Below are 17,372 nucleotides of genomic sequence, written 5' to 3'. Positions count from 1 at the left end.
GCTATGACTAGCACCAAGTGGGGCTCTTTCAGGGATCATTTGCATATTAAAATACAGAGCTTACGTTTTGTCCTAATTGGCTACCTTGAATTTTGGAGTGAGCGCTAATGTTTTTCCTAGGTGTCCTAGCAAGATGCCAACTCCTCAAGGGCCTTTTCTAGTCCCTTTGCTTATAGGCCCAGATTCAGCAAAACACTTAAGCATGTGCTTAAGTCCATCCTTATATAAGGACTTAAGCACAAGTGCATTGCTGAATCAGGGCCACCTTCTGCAAACTCTTCAGGGCGGAGACCAGGTCCGCCTGTGTATTTCTACACGATCTAACCCAAATGGGCCCTGATCCTGATTAGGGATTTTGAGTGCAACTGCAATAAACAACAGCTGGAAGCTTGTGGAAATGACTTTGTTCTGATTTTAGCAAGAGATTTATTAATATACTGTTTAAATGCAATTGATATAAACATTCCCCAATCCTTGATAAATGGATGTTTAAGAGATTCTGACTGCCTAATTTTTTTTGGGGGGGGGAAGAATTTTGGCTGTGGTGTGAGGGAAAGATGGTCAAAGCCCAGAGTACCTGTACTTTTCAATAACGCAGCTGATTCTCCCAGGGAGATATTTAAGGCGAATACAAGTACCTTTAAAGAAAACAGAGATATGCGTGACAGCTGATGCTCAGTTGCCCCGTCCTTTCCCCATGATACACTATCACCCTGAGCAGCATGAAAACCCAGGCCAGGCAGGCCATACAGAAGGGAAGGATATAACCTATTGACAGGAACACTAGAATTTATTTAGAACTTCTGCAAGTTTCAGTTTATCTTGTTGAGAAGATCCAGCCACGGGTTTCAGGTTAGACCTAGACAAAACTGTTCTCCTGAACTATCCCATAAAGCCATGCTTTACAACCCCACAGCAGGCCAGCCTCACAGGGGAGATGTCTTCATTTCAGCTCTTACCCTGCTTCAGAATAAACCTGACCATTGAAATGTCTCAGCCCATGAGAGTTTTGAAATCCCCATGAGGTATTTGCCTGCAGGGGAATGGGCCTCCATGCCTTTCTGGTTGCATATGTTCTGCAGTAAATTTACACAAAGATCCAATAATGATGCAAATAGAGGAGGACTGATTAGTGAACTGGATGAGGCAAGTGTATCCTTAAGCACAAGGGCTATTCATTTTTGGTGCGAGAGATCAATGAAAGCACACAAGAAGAGTCAGAGCTGCAGCCATTAGCTTTGGAAGCAGAGCCACCAAATGGCTAACCCCATTCCAACACAGTTGAACACAATCACCAGGTGCAAAACACACAGATTTTTAATTAAAACCACAATATCGGAGAACATGGGGAGGTGGGATGTTCAGGTATTGTTTTTGCAGACCGGGGGAAGCCAGGTGGTGTTTCAGGTCATGTGATGCATGCACGTGGAACCACTCAGGGAAAGGAACAAAACCCAAACAGGCCGTTGGTTGAGATCTGATGGGACTCACAGTAATGACCAAAGAATGGAAGCAGCCTAGTGCCAGATTATTGAGGGCAAGTTAAAGGTGGACCAATAGGATTCACACAAACACTAGCTGCTTAAGATTCCAAATCCTTAACAGAATGAGGGTGCAGACTTAGATGGTCCATAAATAAGTAACTCTATATTAGCTCCTCCTTATGTCCCCCGTCCAGAGTTATATGCTGGCCCCAGTAAAGGTTGGTGGCATCACTAAAACCTAATGCAATGAAAGGAATGTGCCCTTTTGGTGCTCTATTTTGCATTCTTATTGCATCTTTCACCAAGGCTCGGAGAGAGCTTTGCAAACATTGAGGTCTCGACTTCCATTTAGTTTGAATGGGAAGCCTAACTCCCATTAAAATTAAAGGGAATGTGGTGTCCAAATCTCCTAGACAACTTTGCGAATCTCAGGCTAAGTCATGCCCAGTCTGCCAGGAAGCTATTATTAGACCTGTTTTACTGCATGGTAGGACTTGCCAAAGGTCATGCGACGAGGCAGTAAGGGCAAGATGAGAACCAGGTCTCCTCGGTCTAGAACACTGTGCTCTGGTCCTTGAACTGCATCCTTTTAACTACAGCACCAGAACATAGAATGCTCAGGGGTCCTGGCAGGTTAACGTCTTCCTAATTCACTTTCCCAGTGGATTTATTTGTAATTTAACTCTACATAGACATCCTGTTAATGATTTGGTAGTAAAACGGGGATGGATTTGGGGTCTTTTTTTCATATTTTATTTAAAATGTAAGTTGACAAAGCCACTACATAAAAAAAAAAACACCCCACAGCAGATTCAGTTCATCTGTAATTGTCCCACACTGCACTAGCTCAGGCCCAAAGCAATAGGATAGAGGGGACAGCTGCAGCTTGGCAAGGGTTTGCCTTTTTAGCCCAAGAAACAGATACTGCATCTTAATTTAAATGCATTTCTCATCCCTTCTTTCCCCAGCAGCAGGGCACAAGCTTTGGAGAAGGAAGAGGCTCATTCCAGGGGATGCAGCCAAAGAGAAAATTGTGAAAAACCCAATTCCTTGAGCAAAATAAACTTTTTCCAATAATTTAATAGCAATCAAGGGGCTCAGATGGAAAAGGTTAGGCTGGCCACAGATGACAGCAGCGGGAGAAAAATTGGTATTGCATTCGCTAAGAAAGCCAAGCAAAAAAGTGTGTAGCAGGGCTAGCAAGGGCACAGTTGGTGCTAACCCCTGCCACACTCCAAACCAATGTTTATTAATACCGCGGGAGTAAATGTGCCCTCTCAAGCTAAGAACTTAAAAAGAATCTTTGTCAGAAACCATGGGAACATGTAAGATTTCACCTCAAATCCATCCCATCCGTTTTCTGCCATTCCTTTTCTAGCACTGCTAATTACCAAAGGCATGTCTAAGCCCCTCATTTAATCAGAGATGCCCCTAAGTCTAAACCACTGGAAATGAGAGTCTAGAACCACTGTATGAATTAAGCATGCTGAGTAAGCCTTCTAAACAACCTGTACATCTTGGCATGTCTGGTACTTTAATGGGGTTTTGGTAAAAGTAATTGTACAGTTTGCCCCAGTAGGGTGGCAGCTCTTGCAGGGAATGAGAGAGGTGAAAGACTTTTTTTTAAGAATGCAAAAGGCTGCCCCAGGACATGGAAACAAAATGTGTGTCAAGCAGTTAAATAATAGATTTAAAGCCAATATGCCTGCCCTATGCTACATTCCCTACAGTAAAGTCTACAGTGTGTAGGGATGTGCTACTTAATGGGAAAAATCCCTTTATTATAGGGCTATCACCACAACTTATAATCAAGCAAAAGCAGCCATGATAAATTACAGTGAGGACATTAAGGCTGCCCCCATTCTAGTGGCTGCTAAGCACTGCACAGGAAAAGGTGTGTGTAGAGAACGGGGCCATCCCAGCCTGCTAGAACAGTGGCTTTGCAGAGCCATTCCCACATAAATGCAACCGGCTAGTGTCCAAAGACTTCCCTGGAGCCCATCTCCAGCTCCAAAGCCAGCTCAGCATTCTAGGACCTAGGCTTGCAGGGGTGGGGCTGGAGAAGACAAGATGGTGTGAAAGGAAGTCAGCCAGGGATAGGGTTGGAAGAGGAAAAAGAAGCATTTTCTTACCTGGGCTAGGAGAGAGATGGCACCCTGACTTCATGTGACCCACAGGGATTTCCTAACACTTCCTCTACCCCTTTAAAAACAGCCCCTTGCAAGCAAAAAGCAGCAGTATAGACACTGGGGCCTCCTGCCACCCAGGCACGTTCACACCCCAGGACCTCTTTTTCAGGTTTTCTTCACATCCACAATAGCGAGAACTGGCTCTTTTTTTAAATGGAATTGAAGGCCTGGTCTACACACCTTGGGTTCCTCAAACAAGACAGCAAAAGATTTCAGTGAAACTCAGAGTGAAACTGTAACTGCCCCACCCCCACTACATACCTTCCGCCCCTTCCCAACCCCCTTCCTCCAGGGGATCAAAGCAGAGGTCTTCTTGTAAAGCCATACTAGAAGTATCCCTGACCAAAACCCCTTTCAAGCCACTCTCACGCCCAGCTCAGTAGGTGGCAGCCCGTCGAGCCACGCACAGTGTAAGACTGAACGCACTGGAGGCTAGAAGCACAGCGCTGGTTCTGTCACTTTCTAGTCTGTGTGGGGAGCACTTGCATGAGCAGCTGCTCTTGGTCACTTCTTCCCTACAAGGTCACTAAGTGCTTTGTAACTTTCTCTAGTTGTAAATACAAAGGGATGAATGGGCTGTGGGGCTGGAGAGGTGAGGAGGAGGAAGGAAGGAAGGAAGGAGGAGGAAGAGTGTCGCACTGTCGTCTCCATTGCATCAACTCCTCCCATAGCCTCTTTAAGATGCGATAGGCTGGATAGGAAGCAGGCTGCCAAACTTAAAGTGCTGTATCACAGGAAACTTCTCCAGGCACTGCGGGAACAGAGAAGAAGGAGAGATGTAAAACCAGCATGCTGCAGGCAGGGGATCACTCCCACCAGAAGCAGAGAAAACCAGAGCACATTTCCACTTGAACAACCAACCCAGAATTAACCCAATTCCAGGCTGAGACTGGGGCTCAGGAACCCATGTGGGCAACAAAAAGACAGGGCAGCTCAGCTCTGAGATCCAGAGGGGCTGCCAAGGAGGAGCCACCTTGATGACTCTCGCCCTCAGCTCATTCCAGAGACACCATGGGCTTGATTCTGAGTGCCCATAGTACCCCTTGTCTTCAGCTGGACTTTGAGAGCTTAGGCCTTTGGATATTCAGTCCCTGAGTGTCAGTGGAAGCAGAGGAGGGCGATTTACCTCAGTAGCCATGTCTCTATCAATACCTTTAAGTTCACCACCTTGCCACAACAAAGATTCAGGGGAAAAGAACACACGGGGAGTTACAGAAATCTATGCGGGGAAGAGATTTGCCACCTCAGCTCTGGGATTGGCAGTTCTGGTCTCATGGATTCAAATGCTTTGCAACAATGAGTTTCCCACGTTAAAAAAAAAAAAAAATTAACTTTTAGATCCATTGCCTTTCAGCTGCACCCTTATTTTGACACACAGAAGTGTCGATTGACCTTCTCCATCCAATTCATTATTTTATACACCTCTTTTGTGTTCTCTTATCAGTCCCCTAACCACCAAGTCTTTTCACTCTGTTCTCCCAAAGTGGGTTCTCCATGCCCCTAATCGTTTTAGGCACCTCATCTTTGGGCCCTCTAGATAAGGTTTCAGTTGCACTGGGCACCATTTGGAATTGTATTTTCTAGCATATGACCTTTTCTGTTAACACTGATGTAACTCAGGCCACTTGCTAATGGGATGGCCATGGGAAGGAGATGCTGCTCCTCTGAGACCCAGCTGTACAATACCAACTTCCCCAATGAACATGCAGGGACAGCATGTAAAGGAGTGTGCTTGCTCCCTCCTGCTATTCCTGAAAGAAAAGGGAAGGCAGGAAGAGAGAGAGAGAGAGAGTCTCCAAGGAATGAAAGATGACCACCTAGAAGGGAAAAGGATGTGCAAAGCAACTAACTGTGAGGTAGGGCTCTCCAACCAGGCAATACACCTCAGGCCACACAACTGCTTCCTGCAACCTTGGGAATGAGACAGCTGCACAGCCACAATGGGAGCTGAGGAACGTGACCTGCTTCCACACAACTGAAGAGAACAGAAGAAAAGCCAGTGGGTTTAATCCAAAGCAGGGTGCATGGCCGAGAGTGGGAGCAGGTGAAGCTATGCGCTATAACAAAAGGATTCATTTTGGATACTTCTCCATGGGCAAGGCCAAGCGTCAGGAGGAACGAGCTGGATCAAAGGAAAGGATCTTTGACCTGGCACCTTTGTAGCAGTCTCTCAGCACCTGGCCTTTCCTATGGAGGGGTATGAAGTTGATCCTCGTCATAGCCCAGAGGGGCATGCAAGATTTACATTTGCATGTGCATCCGTCTCTGCAGTGCCTGACAACAACAGCTGCAGAAGGAGCAGTCACACTCTGAACTGGGACAGAGAGCAGGGCTGGAGGGCGTTCTCCTTTGCTAGGCCACATGCAGTTGATCGGGTGCCAACAGAACTGGGCAGCAACATTTAAATTCTAAAATGGCCGCCCCCTGCAGAAAGGGAGTAGAATAAATGGAAAGGATGTTCAAGAAGGACAAAGAGGGGTATCCGCTCCTGCACAGGGAACACAGGCTTGGGAAGGGCTCACTCCATTATGGCCCAGTGGGATGTGTGCACCATCACATCCTGGGGAGTTCTAGTTTACAGGGCAGTAGATGAAATGAGAGGTGTAGCAGGGCTACACCCAGCTCCTCTGCCCCAGCAAATAGGTCCCTCAACTGCCTCACACCAACACCCACTCTCAACAAGCGAGGACAACGCTCATGGGGTGAATGTGAACCAGACTGCATGCCAGGCGCTCTCCCAATGCAGCAGGGATGGCAGCAGGCACCCACAGCACTCCAGACCACAGACGGACCAGGAAGCAGCAGAGAGGAGTGCCCTCAGACAGAGAGAGAAGGAGCAATCCGCTTGCAGCACTGGGACTGAACACTTCACTCTGCAGTGGTAGCTGCTGCTGGTGCTATTTTTAGTTGGGCTCTTGTCTTCGCAGCAGGGCCTGGGGACCCTGCCTATGTGGGTTAGACTGGTCATTCTAGGATGTTCTCCAGCCTGGTTACCCAGTGGAAGCCATTTGCACTGGCATACAGACAGGGCATGGAAACAACCAATACACCATGTCAACACCTCCCCGAAGCTACTAACTTGCTTTCCAAAATGTTAGGGCTTGTCTGTGACAGTGAAGATACTACCTACACTAAAGGGAGGAGTTCTCCCCTTGGCAAGGTAACTCCCCCTCCCCAAAAGGCAATAGCTCGACTGATGGGAATTCTCCTATTGACTAGCCCTGTCTACACGAGGGGTTGGGTCTGCTTAAATTGCTCAGAGAAGTGGTCTTTTCACATCTCTGAGCTATGTAGTTATACCGACCTAATCTCCTCACGTAGACCAGGCTGTAGATTCCAATTAAAAAAAAAAAAAAAAAAAAGCCAGCTCTCACTATTAGGGCTGCGAAGAAAACCTTAAAAAAAAAAAAAAAAGTGTGAGCAGAGTAAGGCCTGGTCTACACTGTTGCCTTAAATACATCATGCACAGGTGGGAAAAATCCACACTCCTGAGCTGCGTAGTTAAGCCGACCTAACTCTGAGCATACAGGGCTAGTCAATAGTAGAATTCTTCTAGCTGCTGCCTCTTGGGGAGGTGGATTACCTATCCCAATGGGAGAAGCCCTCCCGTCGGCATAGGTAGCATCTTCACTGAATCGCTACAGTGGAGCGGATGCAGCGTTTAGGTGTAGAACTGCCCTTAGAAGAATGCTACCACATCCCCCCTGCTCCCCAGTCTGCTCCCCAGTCTACAGGGAGCTGAGAGCAAATTCCTAGTTTGGGTTCCCCCGCCCCCAACAGGAGATCATCTGTCCACCAGGAGTTCAATGGAAGAGATTTGTGCCATGGCACTAGTCGTTCTATGGCTAGTTAGAAGAGGGAGCTTTACTCTTCCTAGCAGCAGTAGGCATTTGTCTCCTGAAGTCTTGTTCAATGGAGAACTGAGTGTGGGAAACTGGACAGAGGCAGGAGGGTATTTTTACGCATTAAAAATAAAAAATACAGTCTCACAGACCCTTTAGTGTGGGCTCTGACTAACTTTAAAGGAGGAAGCCATGAAGATCTGAGCACTGGTTGCATGGGGCTTAGGCCTCGTTGCATTAGATGGGTATTCCACTTGGACTCTAAGTAAAGGTGCACCGAACTCAATCATTGGGTTGAAGGCCCTGAGGCCACGCTGAACATTTGTCCTAAATGTTCGACAAGCAGCCGTCACACTGGCTGACTGCAATACCTGAGACACGATCTTTAGCTCAGGTGAGGCTGAGCAGATGCAGTTGGACGTTGTTTCTTTCTAGCGTGGATGGGAAGTCATGAGTTCTGCAGCCTGTCTTAACTCCCTTGCACCCTGCAGTGCCTTGTGTTTGGAAGTTTCCCAGAAGAGCCAATTCCCAGCAATGAAGCTAAGGACCTATTCCTTAGTGCTCCAGGAATCCCAGAATGGACTGGTGACAGCAGACACATTATGTGAATGCTCCACACAGCGCTGGCAGAAGCAACGCTCCTGTGACGATGTGCTGAACCATAAGGATAAGCAAGAGAACGAGCCACTCTGTGCACTCGTTGTCCCAGCCATGGTTCCCTGGCACATCACAGGCACAGCCATCTCAGGCCTTGTCTATGCTGGAGGACTGGGACGATGAGTCAGGAATGCTGCTCACCATATTGCAGCAGAACTGGAACAATCCCATCATGTGAAAATGGGAATCCAGACCTCTTTCCCAGAGGTTCATCTGGATCTTCTCAAACTCCTCAGAGAGCCCCAGTTCCCCCTGCCCTTCTGCCTAGGGGGCAAACACTTCTGCTGCAGTCACTTCTTTTAAAGCAGTCTTGATTTTGTATTTGCGAGAGAGAGAGAGAGAGAGAGAGAGGCAGGAGTCAGTACCTGCGAGGGGCCTGGCACTGTACCAGCACAGTGGGCGGGCGGGCCCTCGTCTCCACTAACTGAGCTGAAGGACCCATTGCTGGCATGCCAGAAACCAGCAAGCATTTGCCTCACTCCTTGGGGAAAGGAACCGGTATTTCCAGGAGGACAGCCCACCCTCCCCCAATGTGGAGCACAGATGGGGTTTACAGCCAGAGGCAGAAAGCTGCCATGGTGCTGTCGTCATCAGGGAAGCAGTGGGATTTCTGAGAAGGCCCCCAGGCCTGTGGAATTCCAGCAGGGGCCAGAGGTCAGGCTGCTTCCAGCAGAATCTAACTTCTTCACAATGCGCAGAAGCCAAAACAAGTTGGAAAAGTTCTGAGACCAGGGGTGGGATGCAGGAGGGCTGAATACCTGCTGGGGAAATAGTAACCATGGAAGAAGCCACTGCAAATGCTGAGAGGAGCCTTCAGGGAAGCAGAGCTGGAAAGCAGTGAGAACATGTAGGCGAAGCTGACCCAGAGGAAGGAGAGAGCAAACTGAAGCGTTAAGACGGTGGTGGGCAGAGCTGAGCTGGCTTCCAGCATCCTCACAGACACCAGAGGTTCTACAGGAGATGTGCTGCTGTAGAACTTGGCCGGTTTGGGTTCCTGCTGAACAGATTCCACCACTAAATCAAAACATGGGTATTTAGCCACTACATGCTACTTCTGGTCCAGCACCCTGGGCCTCAGACATGTGCAGGGTAAACTGAGGAGCTCCACAAGAGGCAGAGACGACTCCTCCAGCCATCCTGCTGGAAAGTGAGGCCATGGGTTCAGCAGAGATCTCTCTCTCCCTCCAGCACCAGCAGAAGCAGGATTAGTGTTTCTCCTGCAGCCTTTGCAGATGGGATTGGGACTAGACTCATCATGATGGAAAGTATTCCCCATCTGACTGCAGCTGACAGGGAAAGGGTAGGAAATTCAGAGTAGGCTCAGGAGAGCACACCACAGCTGCTGCTTGAGCCATGCTCCATTCTCGGTCCTTTGATGAAAAAGAGGCTAAGAAAAGTCCTTCTCACTTCCATCCAAAAACTTCATCCATTCAAAAAACCAAAAAGGCAGAAGATGCTTTGTTTGCAACCCACTGCCCATCCACAGGCCTTGTACCCAGAATCCTTGGATCTAGAGAACAGATCCAAATTGCAAGGGAATCATTCCTATTTTAGGTTTGCTGCATTCAAGAGTCAGACAGAGAGGTGCAAAGATGAGACAAAAGCAACCAATTTGCCTACTAAATGATCCGGATCTTAGATCTTATTCTTGACAGTTGTCCCATATTGTTATGTGGCATCAAATAGTTTTGAGTGGATGGACTTCCATCTTCTCCAGGACAACTGGTAAAGAATGACCCTTTCCCCTTCCTTCTTGCTGGCTCCACCTGCCTGATAGGATGACGTGACAGCACTTCAGTGTCTGGATGACATTGGATGCTTCTTACCATCAATCACAGCTGATATATACCTGAGAAGCTGTTAAATAGCTGGAACATTGCTGGCTTGGTGCCTCCATACTGAAGATTAAGTTAATGTAATCTAATCAACAGCAAGAAGCCATGGGGGAAGAAAAAGTCAGGGGCCTTGCTCAGATCATAGCGAGCCTGAGAGTGTGCACATGCACAAGTGAGAGAGAACATGAATGCAAGTCCCCCCCCAGCTCTGTCAACAGCAGCTGCCTGCCTGGGGGATGAACGGAGATTCAAGCCAGCAATTAGGAGCTCCATTTACCAAAGTACTGTCTGCTACCATTGGCAGTGTGAAGAGAGAGAGACAGAGAAAGGTAGGGATGGCAGAAGGAAGGGTTGGCAAATGCAGTGATGCTGGGAAAGGGAAATAGGAACTTGCTTCAGGGACCAGTGGCTAAGGGCCAAGATTTTCAAGAGTGATTTTAGGTGCCCAATTTGAGACATCTTGAGGGGGCTTGATTTTCAAAGGGTGGAGGCTGACTGCTATCTCAAGGTGTCTCAAGTTGGACACCCAAACTAAAAAATTACTCATCACTTTTGGAAGTTCTTGGCTAAAATTTTCTCAGCCATACTAAAAAAACCCCTCATTAAAAATTAAAAAACCGAAACACCCCACACCATTATGGCCAAAAGCATCATCTGCTATGCTCCTGTCTGATCTCACAAACTGAGCAGGAAATGCTGGGATCAGTAGTTGAATGGGAGATGTCCAAAAGTAGCTAGCAGGAAATGGTGCTGGTGAGCCTGTATCTACACCAAGCTAAGGGCCCATCATGGCATTAGGAGGGCCCAGGCTTTTGGAGAAGATAAGATCCTAGCCACTTGTGGTTACTGGAGAGCCAATAGCACTTTTTAACTGAAGCATTAACCCTATTGTCCTTGTCAAAACCCTATTATCCTGTCAAAATAAGTCCTGAAAATTTCAACTGTACTCTGCATTTTTCACTTCCTGTCCTAAACTACTGTATCATATCGCGCACAGTTTAAAAGCTTCTGCATTTCTCCCCAGAGGTGGATGCATCTCTCTAGGTATTTCAAGAACACCCACTAGTATGGTATCCAGGTGCCTGTGTGCAGTTTGCATTTCAGTCAGTAACTGAAGGAAGGAAGGAAGGCGCTACACAGATGTAAGATTTAGTATTATTAACGTTGGTGTCTTGGTCACAGCCCCCAAAGGATGTCAGGGATGGGGATACATTTAGCACACACCCCTTGAAATGACCAGACACCATGACCACTTCCCAGTCTCAAAAAGTGCTTCACAAATGCACATAGATCCTTGGCAGTCCTGCAAAACCAAGAGGAGTCTGTGTCAGAGGCAGGATTGGATGCACTCAGAGCACTAGCCTGGAGTAGTAGTACTGGAACAGCAGTATAGGAAAATGGCCCAAAGGCAAAGGCAGGGCAAGGGGTAAGCAGCCAGCAGGTCACTCTCACACCTTGGTAGGATGGAGAACCCCAGTGTGCTTTAATAGTCCTCTTGGAGCCAAATCCTCTGCTATGGTAACCACAGGCTAGGATGGGTCACCCCAGAGAATTTGGCCTCGGGTTTCTTATAGGGAGAGGCCCCAGCCCAGGGAGCAGTGCTGGCACTTGCTGTAGCTCTGGTTTACACACAGGAGGCAGTACAAAGCTGCTGAGCTGAAGGAGACAGAAGCAGGGGAGCGGTGGGGGGGGCATTACCCCACTGCCTGGTGATCCCAGATCTTCAGAGGAAAGCTGAGCTGCAGCCGGAAGGAGCCAGCTCAGTCCCTGGGAGTGACGCCTCACAGATTAGAGAGGTATGTGGGCTGGAACCTAAACACAGGATGTGAAGCTCAGAGGAAGGGAAGGGGGAGGGGAAAAAGGGAAGGGAGAGAGTGGAGGAGGATAGGCACAGTTAACCCTTTCATGCACTCGCACTTAGGGGTGCTGCTTAGTCACGACTCTGCCGTATCTCCTGGTGATAGGGGCACGGCCTGCCTTGGACCCGAGAGCACTGAGCAGGATATTAACCCCTTCAAAACCTACACCTGGGGAGCGATGGTGCCTCCAGTGCCAGGCAGTTGCATTGTACAGAGTAGTACAGAGCCACACAGGAAGGGAAGGGCACTAGCTCATGGCATCCCGAGGTCTTCTAACCCCTGTTGCTGAGCCATGCCAATGTGCTTCCCCAGCAGGAGAACAGGTCCTTCGGCCTACAGCTCCCCACTCCTTCCGCCCTTCCCCTGGAGGCCCAATATAGGTGGAAGTTCCTGGCCAGCTTCCTTAAGTACACCTCTTGCAGCACATGTGGGGAGGGTGGGGGGAAGGAGCGATATGTTACAGCCACAGCTGCGCAATCCCCCCAGCTCAAGGTTTACAGTGGAGCAACAGGGCTTAGGCCTGGTCTACACTGGGGGGCGGGGGAAGAAATCGATCTAAGTTACGCAACTTCAGCTACGTGAATAATGTAGCTGAAGTCGATGTACTTAGATCGACTTACAGTGGTGTCTTCACCACGGCGAGTCGACTGCTGCCGCTCCCCCATCAACTCTGCCTGCACCTCTCGCCAAGCTGGAGTACAGGAGTCGAGGGGACAGCACTCGGGGGTTGATTTACCGCATCTAGACTAGACGCAATAAATCAACCCCCCACTGGATCGATCGCTACCCGAGGATCCAGTGGGTAGTGTAGACATACCCTGAGGGGAAGGCAGGCTGTGACCTTGTCTATACACCAAAGCTGCACTGATTTAACTGATTTGGTTTCTGACTATGTGGGCAAGCTCCAACCAAGAGCAGACACTCAGATTGGTTCAGGAGTCTCCACATAGGGGGGCTGGCAATTGATCTAGTTCAGTTTGGGCAATTCCCGTGTATAGATCAGCAGTATATTTGCTCCAAGCAACAGTTCTGAACCTGGAGATCTATAATTAGCACAAGAGAAAAAGAGAGACCAAAGAGACAAACGAAGGCAATCATCATCTAAAGATGTGTTAGCTTTGGTAAGAGTGTTAGCTTTGGGGGAAGCTCATAGGTACTCCAGGCCAGCCTCTCAGAAGAGATGTTATATGTATCAGTGTATGTATGGAGGAGCTTGCCACAGGCTCTAGATCCAGACTCTCCCACCAGGGGGCACTATGGGGAACAGTGTAGGAGAGTGGTGCAGTATGCAAGCCTTAGCCTCTTGGAGCAAACAGTCAGTGGATGATTACTGGCTCCGGAGGAGCTCCAAAGTGCCCTACACTCAGCTTGTAGGAGGTGCTGTGTAGGAAGTGATGCACCAGCAGAAGAACAGAAGAGCTGATCTGAAAGTTTGCTGTGATTTGCAAGGCAGGAGTTGCATGCCGGATCCAGTGAGACCACACTCATCTCTCCCTCCCCTTCACTCACCTCTGCCTTGTACATGCGGATGAGACCCTGGTTCACTTTGGACCAGGAAGGTACTGCGCTGATGTTCCACAGCTGGTTGGAGTGCTCAGCAAAAGGGCCAGTCTTCATCTAAAACACAGAGGAAGAGAGCTAAGGGAGCCGAGCCAACAGGGAAGTTTGTGCACCAGCCCAGTGACTCACAGTCACGCTCACTTCAACAAACATTCTTGCTGGGCTGTGTGACCCAAGCACCGTCCATGTCACTGTGCCCGCACCTCCTTCCTTCCACATGCCCTCCTGCAACAGCACTACCACCCAAGGAGGGGGGTATCCTAAGCCCCCACACCCTAAAAGCATTTTCTGCCCCACATTCTATTCTAATCACATTTTTTTCTTCTCCTTATATGAATTCATTAAAGAGCAAACAGTCCAGCTCAGCGCTGCTCCCATTCTACCCAGAAACCTCCCCATGCAACACTGCTGCTGGGCTTTCCAAGAAAATGACTCATTCTCCATTCAGAACAACAACCAGCAGCAGCCACCACCACCGCCGCCAACCACGAATAGAGGGCAACGCAGGTTGGCAGCAGCTCTTGCGCTTGGATCCAAACACTGCACCTGCCATGAGCCGAGATGGGCTACAGGGGGGTCTGATGGTTCTTTAAAGTTCCTGCATTTCACGTTGCTGGTGAAGCTGCAGGCTCCACTTACAGTAGATGCAGCAAACGGGAAATGGATTTTTTTTTTAACTATATAGTGTTTAATCATTGATGCTAGCTTCTGTCCAGATTTTGGGGGGTGGAGGGAGCTAAACTCAGGGACAGCTGTCTCTAGATTATCCCACTGTTTGCCACTCTCCACCAAATAAACAGACCCTCAGGGAGAAAAAAAAAATGCAGCCAATCTGACTGAGTGAAATTCTCATGACTTCATAAACCACAAGGCCAAAGCTCAGGCTAAAAAGGATCATGGGGAAATAAGAGTTTTTTTTGACTATCTTGAGCACCCTGGGTCTTTAATAACTAACCCCCCCCACACACACACACACAAACAGAGAGCAAGCGGGGAAAAAGTATTTATGCTTTTGAAGCTGCCTGCTATAAAAAAAACTGATCAATCCCTTTGAGAGAAACTGCTGTCCTTGTGCAGAGGCAAAGTGGCAGCAATTTACAAGGAAGAAGAAGAAGAAAAAAAAAAAATCACTCAGAGGACAACATTTAGACTCCATTGACCTCAGAGCTGAAGCATTGTGGGTAAACGGTTCTGTAGTTCTGTCTGCTCTGAACAGCTGCGATGAGAACGCAGATGAATTTCTGCTTCCTCTTTGCAGTTCTTCTGAGCTGGGGAATGACTGATGAGCCACTAAACCATGCCTGCTCCCCTTCGTTTTGTGCGCGCGCACACACGTTTTCCTTGCAGATACAAGATGAAACACACAAAATTAAATGGAGCTAGTGTGTTATTAAGTACAAAGATTTGGCATCTCATCATGACCAGTGGGTGACTGGAAAAATTGTGCATGTCAGGGGGTTATACTGACGATGCTTGGCACAGTCCAGCTGACATGCCCCAAGTCTCATGTGCCTGGGATGCATTGCAAGGCAGGTTTTAAAAGCATCTCTCCCTTCATGGAAGATTCTGATGCATGCATTGCAGCGACAAGCCTCATTCTGTTCTCCGGTCCCTCCTTCGTTCAGATTGGCACAGCCCTGATCAACCCTTTTGGCTTTGCTCCTGGCCTGAAAGAGTTAAGGCAGATGGGAAGCTCTGAAAAAAGCCGCTTAGGATGGCCAGACCCACGTTCAAGCCATACAGGATTTGGGCGCCTGGAGCACCTGACGCATCTGTGACCGCGGCCTTCCTAACCCGTGTCCGCTCCAGCAGAAGACTTGGCTATTGTTTCGAACTGGGGAGGGAGGGCAGAGAGGGAGAGAAAAGAAATTAGCTCATTTTAGCCACAAAGGGAGAAGAGAGAGAAAACGAGCGAGCTGGAGAGAGCGAGAGAGACAGCAAGAGCGCTGCAGTCCCGCAGTGACCCCAGGGGAATGTAGTGAGTCAGAGCAGCCATATTGAGCAGGAAATTACTCACAGACGCTGCGTTCCTGCCTCTCTGTTCCCAAGAGAATCAGCCTTTTGTAAATGGTTCCTCTGTCAGTAACTGGAGGGGGAGGGGGGGGGGACGGCTCTGTGCAGTGCCTTCCTGTCAGTTCCTTCCCTTCCAGCTGAAACTTGAGCCCTCCCTTCCCAAACCTCCAAATTTAGAAGCCAGATTGAAACTGAAATTCTTCATTGCCTGCCCTTGGCTCTTAAAGGAACACAGCCCTGTTTTGTTCAGGCTTCAGCCCTCTGCACAGTTCAGCACACACACACACACACACACACACACACACACACACACAATGCTTGGGCTTTTCCCCTATATGTACCACAGTCCCACAGATTATACTGGAGATCTAACAAGGGACCAGCTTTATCTTTATCTCTTGCAGAGGGCTCTGCATACTGTAGGCACCAGATAACTAACAGCACTGGAGAGACAAGGTGGGTGAGGTAATCTCTTTTATTGGACCAACTTCTATCGGTGAGAGAAGCTTTCGAGACACACAGCTCTTCTTCAGGTCTGTGGGGCTCAAAAGCTTGTCTCTCTCTCACCAACAAAAGTTGGTCCAATAAATAGATTGCCTCACCCCCTCTTGCCTCTAATATCCTGGGACTGACAACTCCAACTACACTGCATACACCACCATTCAAAGCACCCAGAGATATCACAGCTCACCAGTGATGGGGGGGGGGGGGAGATTATGCAACGGAAGATTATTTCTTCTGAAGGGTTTTTTGGTTGAGGAGGGGTGGGGGTGATGTTCTGATACTTGCTTTTTGCCATTCTCTTTTTAAGCACTGCTGTTTGAACATGGAAGTTAGAACCAGAGAATGAGCCAGTCCTATGGACCTGATTCAGTAGTAGTGATACAACGTTGCAGTGACACATTTCACACATTGTTACATACATGAATAAAGCTTCACATTTCCCCACCCAGCACATCAGGGTTAATTCCATTTTACAGACAGGAAAACTGAGGCACAGATTTGTTCAGTTCATACTCTTAACATTGCAGCAGCACTTAAAGTTCCCTTGTCCTAGGCACTGTAGGAACACATACAAAGAAACAGACCCTGCGCAAAAGATCTTGCAATCATTTTAAATTACTTGCCCTCTGCCACAGAGCTGGGGGGGGGGGGGAAGAGAAATCCACGGTTCCTGACTCTCAGTCCCCTGCTCTAACCCCTACACAACACTCTACTTCCCTTTACATACAGGGAACTCCTATTTAGGGACCAAAGCCATTTAAGGAGCCATCTTTAAAAGTCACCCTATAATTTATATAACATTTGCTGCAATACTCATAGATTACAGGGAACACTAAAGAAGAGTTTTAGTGATTCAGATCAGACATTGTGTTACTGTTACTTTAACAGTTTGAGGTTTAATACACACATAAAAATAATGTAATCCAGTATCTATATTACTGAAACATCACATAAAGGCAAAGGAATGGAGAACTCAGAGAAAATACTGTACATTTAAAAAAAAAAACCCCACCATAGTAGTTGCTGTTTTTTGAACAGTTCAAAAGCAAGTAATGATCCAGTACCTATAAAATGCACTCAATCTAGGACTATAAGCGTGTGACATTTGCTTTGTGTGTATGTAATGTTATTAAGGGAAAGCAGGCTTTCAATCAAGGGGATCAGAAGAAAAAAAAAAGCATTAAAGTAAGTTTTAAAACCTTTTCCCCTGTTATTTTACCATGATATTTGTTGTTTGTTCAGCTTGTTGATTTAATGGACAGAAAGCTGGTATTAAAAGCTGTTATAGCTCCACCTAGTGGCAGTAGCAACCTTTGTCCATGAAACTAAACAATTACATTTCAAAAGATAAATCTGTTTGAAACAATATTTATGAGAAAATATGGTTAAAAATATCTCATGTTTTATCATTCAGGTTGTCCCGACTCTT

General features: G+C 47.8%; 1 protein-coding gene across 1 annotated transcript in view; it reads right to left on the bottom strand.

The window, feature by feature from the left end:
* Positions 1–527: 527 nt before the first annotated feature.
* The window catches only part of PTPA (protein phosphatase 2 phosphatase activator), a 41,970-nt gene continuing 25,125 nt past the window's right edge, over positions 528–17,372 (bottom strand). The window contains exons 9-10 of the mRNA XM_038374595.2: positions 13,376–13,483; positions 528–4,424 (exon numbers count right to left, since the gene is read on the bottom strand). Coding sequence (XP_038230523.1) covers positions 4,350–4,424; positions 13,376–13,483 — 183 coding nt within the window. The 3' untranslated portion in view covers positions 528–4,349. The remainder of the gene's footprint in view (positions 4,425–13,375; positions 13,484–17,372) is intronic.

Source organism: Dermochelys coriacea, chromosome 16, assembly GCF_009764565.3.
Source record: "Dermochelys coriacea isolate rDerCor1 chromosome 16, rDerCor1.pri.v4, whole genome shotgun sequence".
In the NCBI taxonomy this organism is placed as follows: Eukaryota; Metazoa; Chordata; order Testudines; family Dermochelyidae; genus Dermochelys; species Dermochelys coriacea.
The sequence above is the reverse complement of the archived record's forward strand: the minus strand, read 5'-3'. Positions and strand labels throughout refer to the sequence as shown.